We start from the raw sequence: 13,637 nt of genomic DNA on the forward strand, positions 1-13,637 counted from the left end.
TTTTCATTATGAAACACATTTCTAAGTTTTCTTCAGGTGTCTGTTGCTTGTATGATAATTTATCAGCCTAATTTTTGTTACTGTATAAATACTTAGTCTTCCTTTTTAGTGCTGTAAAACTTTTATCATTATTTCAGTGTTTTATATTTTCATTATGGTATGTCTGGGTGTGGGTTTGTTTGTATTTTCCTTTTTGATACTCTGTTACTTCTTTAACTAGGTGATGCTTTAGTTTTGAAAAATACCAATTCATAGTCTGTTTGAATATTGCTTCTCTCACTTTCGGAATTGTTTTTAAACATGTGTGGTACTTTATCACAACATAACAAGGACTCTCACAGCCTAGCTGCTACCTAATTCCCTGCTCTCTAACCTCATCTTTCTCCATGCTCTTCAGCCAAGAGTCTTTGGTGATTGCTGGTGGGAGGGAGGTATAAGGGGACTAAGTGTTAAGGAAAAAATATAGCAAAGATTAGAAAAAAAGTCTTCTTTCAAAGGACCTTCTACAGGCTCTTTCGTGAGTCGACTGCTAACATCACTTCTCTTCTACCAGTTAACTGCAGCTCATCCCTCAGGAGTGCTTCGCCAGCTTTCCTGGGGGGCCGTCTGTGCTCCTCTTGCCATATCTTGTATTTTCACTCAGAGCACTTGGGTCAGTGGCAAGTTTACAGTTATTTGATCGAGTATCCAATCAATGTATGTCAGGCTCTTTCACTATATTTCCTGCTCCTTGAGAGGAGTAGTTTGTTTGTTTTTGTTTTTTATGCTGTTGGTATTTTGTATGCACTTGGGAAATATTGATAACAATGTTGAGACTAAAACCATCCGGGAACTATAAAACCATCAGGGACCCAAGCAGCACTCATTCATCTTGGAACGTCAGCGTCAGTTCCCTCACGGTAGACCAGCGTTCTCCCCTTTGCTCCAGGCATTTAATACAATAAAAGGCTTGGGGTAAATAACCTCTCTAAATTCAATAGTACACAGCACCCATGAGCCAAAACTGTGCCCCTCTCTCTCACATTCTTTATGTAACCTGCGCTCTAATTTCTCTGCCATCTAGAGCTAGAGAATGTGCCACCAACTCTGTGACTAGTTTGTGGCTAACTCCTTTTTTTATTCTGGAATATAACTGAGCAAATATGACTTTTTAAAGTAACAACACCTTCAAAAATCAAATAGGAGCCCTGGCTGGGTGTCTCAGTTGGTTGGAACATCGTTCCCATACACCAAAAGCTTGTGGGTTTGATCCCCAGTCAGTGCATGTGCCACCCCCCCACACACACACATATGCCCCCCCTTTCTCTCTAAAATCAATAAACATATCCTTGGGTGAGGATTTTAAAAAATCAAATAAGAAAGACTGTATTTGCTCTCACTTGAATTAAAGAAATAACCCTCAGTGCATTTACTTAACGAGTATTTGTTGAACCCCTGTTGAGTACATTCATTACATTAGGCCTTTAGGATACAGTAGTAAAAACAAACAAGGTGTGTGATCTCACTGAGATTACAGTCTAGAGGGGAAACATTATTCTAATGCTCACACTACTACTAAACCTATAGTCAAAAAGTACGGGAATGCTTAGAAAGAAAGGAATATGGTTCCTTGTGAATATTTAATAAGTTGGCTTGACCTATAAGGGAAATTGCAGTATAACGAGGAAGTTTTACTTTATGAGTGATGACTGAGCTAAGATTTTAAAGATTAGTAGGAGTTGCTAAAACAAAGAAGAGAGGTCAGAGCATTTCAAGGAGAAAAAATTAGTATGTGCAAATGTCCCGTGGCAGAAGGCAGACTAGTAATTATGAGGGTCTAAAAGAAGACCAGACCAGTTTGAGAACAGAAGGGAAATGGGAAACTTATCAGAGTTTAGGATATAGAGTTAATTAGGAGTGAAAGACAGTGATGTGCTGACTTCCATGGGCTATAAAGGTCCAATTATTATATTTTTAGAGATTTTATAAGCCAGCAGTTAAATGACTATTAACAAAGACAAAACTATGTATATAAATTTGTTAAATGAATTACATTAAATGTAAAGGCTTTCTAGTTATTCTTAGTCATTTATGATTATTTTACTACTATTTGTACTCCTGATCCCATTTCCATCTATTCTATTGGTATGGCGGAAACACTCTACAATGATGTGCTACTGAGCATTTCGTTCCAACCTCACGTTCAGTGATACTGCATTTACTAACTTGACATTGACCAGGGTGGAAGTTTACCCTGTGGAAACTGGCAACCTGTTCAAGTTAGGATAATCCTTGCATCCCTACAAAGCAGTTGTTAAATGCTCGTTGGCACAGCACTGAAGAAGACTATGCAGGACCCTGGAGACTATGTTAAGAATTGACCTTTATCACAGGAGAAGTGAACAGACATTGAAAGGTTCTAAGCATGTTGTTGACAAGAGCACATTTTTATTTTTTTAAGAGTCATGGAGACTATGGCAAGGAAAGGGGAGAAAGGTGACTCTGGGTGGCCCGTATGATAAATAATGGTGGCTCGGACTGGGATCAAAGAAAGGAAAACACAAGTGAATGGATTTAACATATATTAAAGAGTTAAAATAGAAGGCTGAGCTCTGCCGGTATTAGTGTGAACCAGTCATGAGGAAGAAGTAAAATCTCCATAGCCTCCCTAATTTCTAGTTGGTGGTGATGTTTACTTTTTGAGCCCAATCCTGCTACCGTGTGTCAGAGAAGCAACTTCACAACTGAACACACTTGGGCCTGAGTAGCGAGGAGGACAAAAACTACCAATAGAGAATATGAATTAAAGCGACTATCTCCATACAAAAATTATTTTTCATGCAATTCATAACTTCTCCATTTTCATATGATGGATGCACAATAGTGCTCACAGGGCAGTCACGAGAATGAGCTCCAAGATCTCTGACTGTGAAGAGTGTAAATGACTGAGGGCCCAGCTGTCGTCCTCTGAAATGCAGCACTCGAGTCGAGATCACCCTCCCACAACTATCCCCAGATGGTAACTGAACAGGATGCAGACCCTTACGTCTGCTGTGGCAGACGCCAGGTACATTTGATGGGCAGCTTTAACTCCATGACTCCTCAATGCCCTTGGGAAATCTTTCCTTGTAACTGCCTTGTCCTACATGCTGTCTTCAGAAGTGCTCTCCTTCACTTGGGGTGAGACCTATGTCTCGGTCTTACGTCTCTGCCGACCTTATTCGAATGCCTGCCTCTGCCTGTGTCTGTGGTGGGTTCTGAGTGGTGGTGGTGACTCGGGTCCCTCTCCAAGTGATAGCAGGCATCTGTGGTGTAGGTTCCTGGGTCTAAGGGAATTTTTAGCCGCCTTCCCCAAGGTCAACCAGCTTTTCCTTCTACCCTGTCCCAGAGGCAGGAGATCATTGCCTGTGTCTGAGAGGTTAGAGGGTATTCATTTTTTTGGCCATTGCCCTAGTTCTTAAAGCTTCCTGTTTTATCAAAGAGAAGGGTCTGGGAAATGGGTTTGTTTATGTGACTGTGTGCCCAGGACACACTCTTTCCACTTTTTCCCTGCCTCCAGTCTCCCAGGTGAGAGGCACATGGAAAAGAGACCATGAATGAGGACAGATTACCTAGTCTGGGCTCCTAGGAATTCTAAATTAGCGTGACAACACACACTCTGCCTTTAATTACTCATTAAAGTCTTAGCTGTTTTTTTTTTTTTTAATCCTCACCAGAGGATATACAGGGTCTGGCACAAATAACACTCCGTTTTATTACAAACTCTTTTATTACAAAGTCATAAGCATATAATTCTGAAACATAACAATATCAGACTCAAAGTACACCATATGACATTTTAGGTGAAATGTTCAAAATAAAACTAAATGATTTTACCCGCATTATTACCCCACCAACCACACTCAAGCAGGCCTTACTTCTGCTAGACCCTATATATTTATTGATTTTAGATAAAGAGGAAGGGGAAACAGAGAGAGAGTGAGAGACATTAATATAAGAGAGTAACACCCACCAGTTGCCTCTTCTATGCACCCCACCCTGGGATCGAACCCACAACCTTTGGATGTATGAGATGACGCTCCAGCCAACTGAGCCACATGGCCAGGGCTAACTGTTTGGGTTTTGTTACTGACTTTGGTGGAGGGAGGCTGCCTCTTTTCCTGTGATTTGCCAAAAGTGAAACAATCATGTCCTATCTATCCTAAGATGGCTTGAAACTCTGTGTATTTCCGTTCATTTATTTTGTGATCTTAGTTCTCTGATTGTCCAGAAAAGTTACGATTTTAAAAATTGGTATTTTCCCATTTTTAGCATGAGATTGATGTTATTCTGTAGCTTTCCACATGCTAAGCAAAACCCCCTAGTCTTGTTTTTAAAAATCAGTTATATTTCTGCATCAGGATTTTATCTTTGATGGGTACAGCAGAGTTAGGAAGAAAATGTATGCATAAGTAGTATATTATATTCTGGGCATGTGAAATCATTATGTTATCGAACCACACTATTGTGGTAGCTATTCTGTAAATTCATTGAATGAAAACATTATGGAATGTTTTGGAACATTCCATGCTGTAATGGAACACACAATTCAGTATTTGTCAAGACTCCCATAGCAGGTTACAGCTAGATGGGAAGACATTGTTTGTAGTATATTTTGCTTTGGGTCATTTTTCAACACAGTTACCTTGTCCTTTCTACCAGGTGGTTGATCAGATTGATACCCTGACCTCTGACCTACAGCTGGAGGATGAGATGACCGACAGCTCCAAAACGGACACCCTGAACAGTAGCTCAAGTGGCACAACAGCCTCCAGCATAGAGAAGATCAAAGTGCAGGCCAGCGCCCCTCTCATTAAACCCCCAGCACACCCGTCCGCTATCCTCACGGTCCTGAGAAAGCCAAACCCTCCACCACCTCCTCCACGGTTGACGCCTGTGAAGTGTGAAGACCCCCAAAGGGTGGTGCCAGCTGCCAATCCAGTAAAGACCAATGGCACCCTTCTGCGGAACGGAGGCTTTCCCGGAGCACCGAACAAAATTCCCAATGGAGACATTGGCTGCACACCCAGTAACAACTCGGACAAGGTTTCCCTGCAGCCTCTGATGCACAGACCTGAAAAAGACAGGTGTCCCCAGGCAGGGCCTCGGGAGCGGGTTCGGTTTAATGAAAAAGTTCAGTACCATGGCTATTGTCCTGACTGCGACACCCGGTATAACATAAAAAACCGGGAGGTCCATTTGCACAGTGAACCTGTCCAGCCACCAGGAAAGCGTCCTCAGCAAGGCCCTCCCCGCCCTCCACCCCATCAACCTCCATTTCCACTCGAAAATGGGGGCCTGGGAATAAGCCACAGTAACAGCTTCCCCCCTCTCAGACCTGCAACTGTGCCTCCTCCCACTGCACCGAAACCACAGAAGACGATCTTGAGGAAATCAACCACTACAACAGTGTGATGTATGCCATTTAAAAACATTTTTGTTTTATTTTAATTTTTATATTATAAACATAAAATAATAAGTAATGAGCACTTTCTACTCCAGCAATAAAAAGCCCAAATATATTAACCCTGCATTCAGCAAAGTGGCATAAAAATCACCTGGTAAGTATGCAGTACATTGTTTATATCCTGGGTATACACTACTTAAAAAGTTGTGTCATCAAAAAAACCATACAATATTGAAAAAGCTGAATATATTGGGGTTTTTTTCCCAATCAACTTGTGACAGTGACCTACAGTTTCAAATTGTTTGATTTACTATAAGAGATGGGATCCAATTTATTTTATTCATGCCTAAAACATCCATGTATTAAGGACATGTCAATATGATTAACTTTGACCTAATGCTTTTTAATAAGAAATTTTAATACTGAAGGACTATTTTGTTATTTTTTCCAAAGATGTTTGTCATTAGTTTTGCAATATTCAATAATGAAGACAATACCAAAAAGCTTATTTTCTATACTTTACAATTAAGATTATATGTTCAGTTATATAGCTGTTAAAAGATTTTGGTGTGTGGAAATATCGTATCTCAATAAACAGCAGATAATTGCAAAACCAAATGTCCCTCAGAATGAAAATGAAGCGGTGGTGCATTTAGTCCCATGTTATATTTGTCAAAGTGGGTAAGAACACACAGCGGGACAGTGTTTGGACGATAGGAATGGGACAGCGTTGGGAGAAGGTCACTGTGAATGGATAGGAGATTTTTCTAAATTAAATATCATACTCAGATCATAAATAGAACTTTACACATTTTCATATTATATTTTGATACCTCAAGGGTCCTCTCTTGAATGCCTCCTACATTGCCAACCCCTTTTGGCCTTCCTCACACTTGGCATTCCTCCAGGACAGCCCATAACCCAGGACACTGCAGTGGTGGGGTGATTTGCCTCCCACATCAGCAAGCTCTCTGCCTCCCCAAGGGAACCCCATCTAAAGGAGAGTTCTGAACTCTTAACATCAAGAATTCTGAAGTTCTGCACATCACCCTTTAAGTTATCACAACACATGGTATATATTTTCTATTCCTGAAATGCCGGAGCAGAAATGCTTTCCTGAAATCACTGCAGGGAGATTTGTTTTCACAATATGCATTTGAATACCTCCAGTCCCATATAGAGTAAAGCGCACAGAGCTGGCCTCCATACTCCTTTGAAAGCGATGTTTCTACAAAATAGAAAATGGTAATACTGCCTATGACAATATCCATTCTTAACGAAAGCCAGCACATATATCTTTAAAAATGTAGTATTCATCAATTAAATTGGAATAGGAAAGGCTTTATCTTGTCAATTTAAACAAGGATTGTCCCACTTTTGAGATGGGAGGTTGTTGTATCCCTACTGATGCAGGGCAAAAGGAAAATAAAAATCAACCAAAGTCCTCTTCTATTTCCTACTAGTTATATCAGTTATAAAAGGAAATAAAACATCTTAGGCCACGCTTAAGCTAAATATAAAATATCTGCTCAAAAATACAGGGCATACAAAAAGAGAAATTTCTCACTCTTCTAATTTGATATTATCTTCATACCTCCCCTCAGTTTAATAGTCTAGAAAAACGAGTCTGCTATTAACTGGTTCATTAACATAAAAATATGGTGTTTGAGTTATACCTGCATCTAATTACTTAATAAATAAAGGAATAAGGCACCGTGCTATATAACTTTTTTTTGGACAGATCACTAGTTGAGTTGCTTTTAGCATAACCAAGATCAGCAGCTACACACAGTCTCTGAATCTGTGCAAGACGTTTTATCTCCAGGATCTAATCATAGCTCTTTTTGGATCCTCCATGAAAAAAACCTGAGTAGTCCCACACGTGACTGCACTGGTTGTGGTGTAATCAAGTCAGGAATCACTGCCTTGACTGAGTTTTTTTCCATGGAATATATGCAAAAACGCAAAGTCAAGTTTGTAGTTGTCCTGATTCAGTTTCGTTCTCCTGACTCTCTGTGAGCAGCACATCTTTCTATAGGTGCACTCGAATTTGTAGCAAAAGATGGCATTGTAATGAACTTTAGTACATACTGATGATTTCTAAGTTAGGGGATGCTGTATGAACAATACAAGTTCATATCACATAATTAGGGAAAGCGCACAGACTCTGATGATTAATAGACCTATCGGAAAATCACATGATGTTTTCTGGGTCAGTCTGACACTGTATGTAAATTTTAGACTACACACTGTGAAGTTTGAGAATCGTCCAAGGTGCCTGCTTCTGCAGTAATGACAGTGGGGTACTGCCGTTAGGACAAACAGCGGTGTTGAACTGCAGCTATGTAGGTCATCGTTTCATTGGAGCCTTGGATTTACCATTCTGGTCTTTTGAGGAAAAAAAAAAAAAAAACTAAAGTGTAACATACATTTGCAAATAAACCTCACTTCAAAATGTAGTTAAATTAATAAAGGGTATAGAATTATGTGAAGTCCAAGGGAAAATAAAGAGGAAATACCGCTTATAATTTATAACTTCTAGAGCGATCAAAGACAGGTAAGTTAATATTAACTGCTTTATAAAACTTAACATACATTAGAGTTTCTCTAAGTCTCATATGAATGTATAAAATAATTATTCTTACCCTAATTTACAAGTGAAAAAATGTAGTATCTCAGTATCATTATTTTACTAAAAGCAACCCTTTAGTAAGTGAGTTGGTTGGTATTTTAGTGACAGCCTGACTACCCATAATTTTCCCCCCACAACATCGCCATTTAATTGTGTTCCTCATAGCCCTGAACTTGGTAAAATTTTCCCTTTATTCTCAGCTGTTATTTTGATGCTTAAAAGGGGTTACATAATGTTGTTTTGACATTCTTAATATGTTTGATCTCTGCAGAATATGAAAGTGATCTCAGGCAATTTAGCTACCGTCTAAAATGAATGAGCTGCTGAATAATGCAAGCCTCAGTGTTTCAGGTGTTGCCCCAGCAGCCGCACCTTCCAGTGTTTTTCCTCTAAGTTCAAAGGCTGTTGATTATTTTGGTTTCTTCCCCTAAGGAGCTCTGATCATAGTATTAATGCTATTTGACCCTGAATGTGTCACTTCCATTACTGGTCTTTCATTTGTGATTTCCATCTATTTAACATTCACCCCTACAGCTAAAAAAAGAAAAAAGCAATACGTCCATTCTGTGGAACCACTAAAAGCCCGTGCATTAGAACTGTCTCTAATGAAATAATTTCCATTCTTTTGTTATTGAACCATAGATATTTGATAATGTACTTGTCATTTCTCCTAAATATCAAAGGGAATTTGGGATCAGCTAAATAAAACAATGGGTGCCTTCCAGTGGGTTAGGGCTGATGTTGACAAGACATGAAATCTAACCCTTATCAAGGCCTTACTTTATGCCAAACACTCTTCTACATGTTTGTGTTGTTTTTTTTCTCATAACATTATTTCTCCCTTATAAGAACCTAGTGTCTTACATCCTATTATTATTTACATTTTACAAATGGGGAAACTATGGCAGTGGAGAACTGCTGCCCAAGGTCACAGAGGCAGGAAGTGGTCAAGCCAGAGCAGTAAGGTAGGTAGGAAGCCTCCTCAGCCCAAGTACTTCACTGCCTTTCAGAAATGCCTGACGCTCAGCACTTGCATTGTGTATAGGTTGTCTTAGAAGTGAAGGTCATTTTATTGAAACTTGCTTGAAGAAGTTGTTGCAAGATATAAAATAAGAGAAAAATAAGTGTATGTGTGCTTAAGTCAGGATATACCAGTCCATGCTGAAGTGGCCAACAACTCCAGTATCTCAGAGGCACCCAGGTTATACCTTGCTCCCTCACAGTTCATCTTGAGTGCAGGAAACTCCAGGGCAGCCCCTCAGCAATACAGGCTGCATTGATTGTGTGGTGCCCCCATCCGCTCAAGTGTCCTCTTCCAGGACCACCAGGCCCCATCTGCATCATTGGCCAAAACTAGTCACGTGGCTTTGCCTGTGGTCCCACAGGTCCAGAGAGAAAAGGCGACGCACACGTGGGTGAGCACCAGTCCTGCCACCACTGTTTTGGGTGTGTGTGTAATATGAATATAATATTATAGACCTCATTTTTTTCTTTCTCATATTTCCTGATGTTAATTTAGTCCCACCATAAATTAGGATGCCATCTTGTTTTAAACAAAGATGGAGAGGACAGAAGTGAATCTGACAGGAGCCCGGCTAAAAATGTGGTGGAGGGAATTGACAACATTTCCTAAGAAGAGGGGTGAGTGTTACGACAGCCTGTACCGACCCCGTTTGCATTCTGTGCGAGCAATATGTAGTTCAGCGTTTTAGAACTGCGTATTAAATTTTCAGTAGTCAAGTGCCCATATAGAGAGATTTTTCAGTAAATTGTCCCCATAATGATAGATAATCCTAATTTGAAGATACATATTTATTTATCCAGAATAGTCAAAAAAAACATGAAAACCTACTTATAGAAAATTAGGTCACCGACAATGGAAATTATGATGTGTGGAGTTACAATATTAACTTAGAGGACAGTATATGGAGGTAAAAGCATACATTTAAGACTGGAGGCCTGGATTTGTGTCTCAATTTTCTCACCTTCTAAGTGTCTCTGGTCAAATTGCTTAATGAGGTCTGAGGTTTGCTTTAAATGAAGATACTGGTGCCATTCTTTCCAAGCTAATAGAGCCCTTGAGTCATTAGTGACTCTCCTCCCTTTATACATTCCGAGCTCACCCAACCCTCCTTTACATGTAAAGGGCAAGGAGAGTAGTATCAACAGAAGGATGCTGCAATCGCACAGTCCCCAAATGTATGGCTAAGCCATCAGGCCTATAGGCTCCCACTCTTTCCTGGGCAGCAATGCTGAAAGGTAGGGTGGATGTGGCAACACGGATAGGCAGCTTCAGGAATCCACAAGTCTACAGCCTTCAGAGCTATTGCATAGGCACAATCACCAAATTATTATATGTCATGCCTTGCATATGTGAGAAATACCTCCCAAACTCTTCTTCATATCCTCCTCTTGGTCGGTGCTAAGTAGGTGATGGATGGCAGCATAGCCAGTTGCTACTTCCTTAAATTCTATTACGTTGTCTGTTTGGGATGAAAGCTCTTCTGCTGACACGGTGGGTCACACACAGTCATATCTTCTGCGTTTAGCTGCCCAAACCTGAACAACTTTTCAGCCCATGGCTCTCTGTGGTCACAAAAATAGAAATGATATTCCTTTTCCTTGCTTTATTTTGTCTGTTTTTCCACAAGTCTTGGCCTAGTACTTGTTACTCAAACTGCCTGGTTTCACACTTTTTTTTTTCACTGTGGTTAAATTGATATGCTTAACCCTGCTCCACTACCACCCAATTCCCTAAGGCTCTTCTCTCTGTTTCTCCTCTAGAGGGATAATGTCCTAATGAATTCATGAATGAGTAAATACTTTACAAACTGTAAAACCTCAGACAAATGCAAATCATTATCATTAATTTGATATTCCTTGCCAAATTACCCATATTCCTTGTTAATCTGGTGGTCGATTTGTATTTGCCTGGGTTAATTCAAATCCATGAAATGAGGGAAACTGTTTTGGATTTCTTATAACCTACATGCTGATATAAATAACTGCTGATTTTTTGATACACAATAGTCCTTTAAGGAATAGAGGAATGAAACTGGATTTGGCGGTATATACTCTTAAGTCCTCACTTAACATCTCGACAGGTTCTTGGAAACTAGGACTTTAAGCAAAATGATGTACGTATAACGAAACCAATGTTTCCATAGGCTAATTAACATAAACAGGAGTTAAGTTCCTATGGCATATTTCTGGTCACAAAAGCATCACCAAACTTATAAAGAAAGACCCGAGGCTCTTCTCATATTAAACATTGAAATAAATGTGAGCTATATATACATTTCAGAAAAAATGAAAAAAGTGAGATCATTATTTTCCAACTTGCTTAATTCTAGGGCAGGGTCCTCGGTGATCAGATCCCCAGAAGCCCAGGAAGCAGATGGAACCCACTGTCAACAGAATACCCTTCTGTTGCAGGGCGCACTCACACCCACACCCACGCTCAGACTGGGTCAGTTTAGCCCTGCCCGTTCACCTCACCTGCACATCTTTGGGATGTGGGAGGAAACCAGAGGCCCTGGGGCAAACCCGAGCAGACAGGGGAGAACGTGCAAACTCCACACACACAGTGGCCCTAGCCAGAAGCAATATTTTTCTTGTCACTTTTTAATGAAAGGACATTGAACAAAAAGTTATTTAAGGACCTGCTGTACTACCTTGAGGTATCTTTGGAACTTTTCTCTAATGAATGAGATATCGATAATGCATCTAGGCTTATATGAGGAAGTACAGAATTGAAGAAGTACAGTGTTTTATGTTCTGTTTTCTGTGTCAAAATTCAAACAAAGAAGCTAATATAAGAAGACAGGTTTTTTCACTACCTTCTGCACTTCATAAGAAAAGAGTATCTAAAAGAGTGGGGAGGGGAGACAAACACCACGGAAGACTGTGGGAAAGGATGAAATACACTTGTGGATTCTGAGTGGGTAGTGCTGTAAAAAGCAGAATTTCCATCTGGTCTTGGATCTTGAATCTTGGAAGTGGGCAGTGATGGGGGCCATGGTTTCTGTGAGTGTGGACACCTGACCCCATGGGCTGGAGGCTCTCTTTCCCCTCCTTTCCTGGGCTGGAGAGGTGTTGCAAATCTGAAAGAGTGCCGAGTTCCTATGAGAGTGGTGCAACTGGTACGAAAGCGAACGTGATTTCATTTTCTCAATGGAGAGATGAAGTAATCTGCGAGTATAATCTAAAAATTTTGGCATTTTATGGGACAGACACTAGAGTGCCATGGCTAAGGAATATTTTAGAACTCGTGAACCTATTCCTTTGCTTCTACTACTGTGGATCTTAAAGCTGTCTAAACATCCGAATCACCTGATTTATACCCTGAACCAATTAAATCAAAATACCTTTATGGTAGTCCTGAATATCAGTATGTTTTTAATTACCCAGGTAAATCTAGGTTATCAATATGATTATGAACCACTGAATAATAGTATACAGAGAACGACAAACCTGGTAGTATAATATTTCATTCTAATCGCAATACTTTGGAGCCTGTTTACATCTTCCTTTCCCCATACAAGCAAGAGACAGGAACGTACTTAGAAATCTGTATTTGAAAGAGATTGTGTGGAGCATTAAAATATCACCTTGGTTAATGCAGCATTAAAAAAGTAATTCCTGAGCTAGAGATCCATTTAAGGTAAGTTTAAAGTGGGGAAGATGTCTTCTACGTTTGCATTACCTTACCACTCTAAGTTTCTGTGATTCACGGGGTCAATGTCTGTTTCAAAGAGCGGAAAGTAAATATGATATTAAATTGTGACGAAGACCAAAAGTTGAACTGTGTTCATTTTAACAATATTGTTTATCAGTAGTGTACTTAGGTATCCATTCTTCTAAGCCAATTATGAATATAGAATACTATTCTAACTTTATGACAATAATTCATTATTAGCCAACAGTTATTCACATTTGCTGATGGTGCATTTAAGCTAAAGTATCACATACAATATTCTGACATTGTCAGAAATCTTATATTCTCCATGGCCTCCCTCAAATTCTACTTTGTGCAAATCATGTTAATTAATTCTAATAAACTCATATATACCTTGATATTTTCCACATATGCTTTAAACAAATTTTAAGTGTCTATTTTATTTTTAGAAAAAGTAAGTAGGCCAGTTATTGTTTAGAAAAATAATTTTTAACCTCTTCAAGATTATATTTTCTATTGATTACATTTATTTTTTATAATCTGCTTATATCTCCACACTAGCTCTAACAAAATTCAAATTTTTCTTTATTCCTTTGCCTTTATGCTCTTTGGCTAAGGAAATAAAAGTCATTTTGGACATTTAGGGCATAAGCAAACAATAACACAATCATTAAAGTATTCAAATTCTATGTTAAATATTAAAGATGGCAATAATTGCAAATAAGTTACAGTGTTCTCTTTTGATTATTGGTAATTACACTTAGAAACAAATATTGCCAATTAAAACACTTGAATTGGAGCCTGTCATAAAATAATGTGGATTTTAAAAAGTTGTAAAATGTCTCACTCTAAAAAAATTATCAAGTATCCCAATGGAGAAGATCCTCATGTGTCACTCATTC

General features: G+C 39.3%; 1 protein-coding gene across 4 annotated transcripts in view; it reads left to right on the forward strand.

Annotated features, from left to right (window-relative positions):
- Nucleotides 1–13,637, forward strand: part of PRR16 (proline rich 16) — a 249,921-nt gene that overhangs the window by 162,787 nt on the left and 73,497 nt on the right. For 2 of the 4 annotated variants that reach the window (XM_071219282.1, XM_071219285.1), the window contains exon 2: nucleotides 4,681–5,579. In XM_071219282.1, coding sequence (XP_071075383.1) covers nucleotides 4,681–5,433 — 753 coding nt within the window. In that variant the 3' untranslated portion in view covers nucleotides 5,434–5,579. Of the gene's footprint in view, nucleotides 1–4,680; nucleotides 6,044–13,637 lie in introns of those variants that run through there. The other 2 variants (XM_045204419.3, XM_053910599.2) reach the window with 2 other exon arrangements.

Source organism: Desmodus rotundus, chromosome 1, assembly GCF_022682495.2.
Source record: "Desmodus rotundus isolate HL8 chromosome 1, HLdesRot8A.1, whole genome shotgun sequence".
Classification (NCBI taxonomy): Eukaryota; Metazoa; Chordata; class Mammalia; order Chiroptera; family Phyllostomidae; genus Desmodus; species Desmodus rotundus.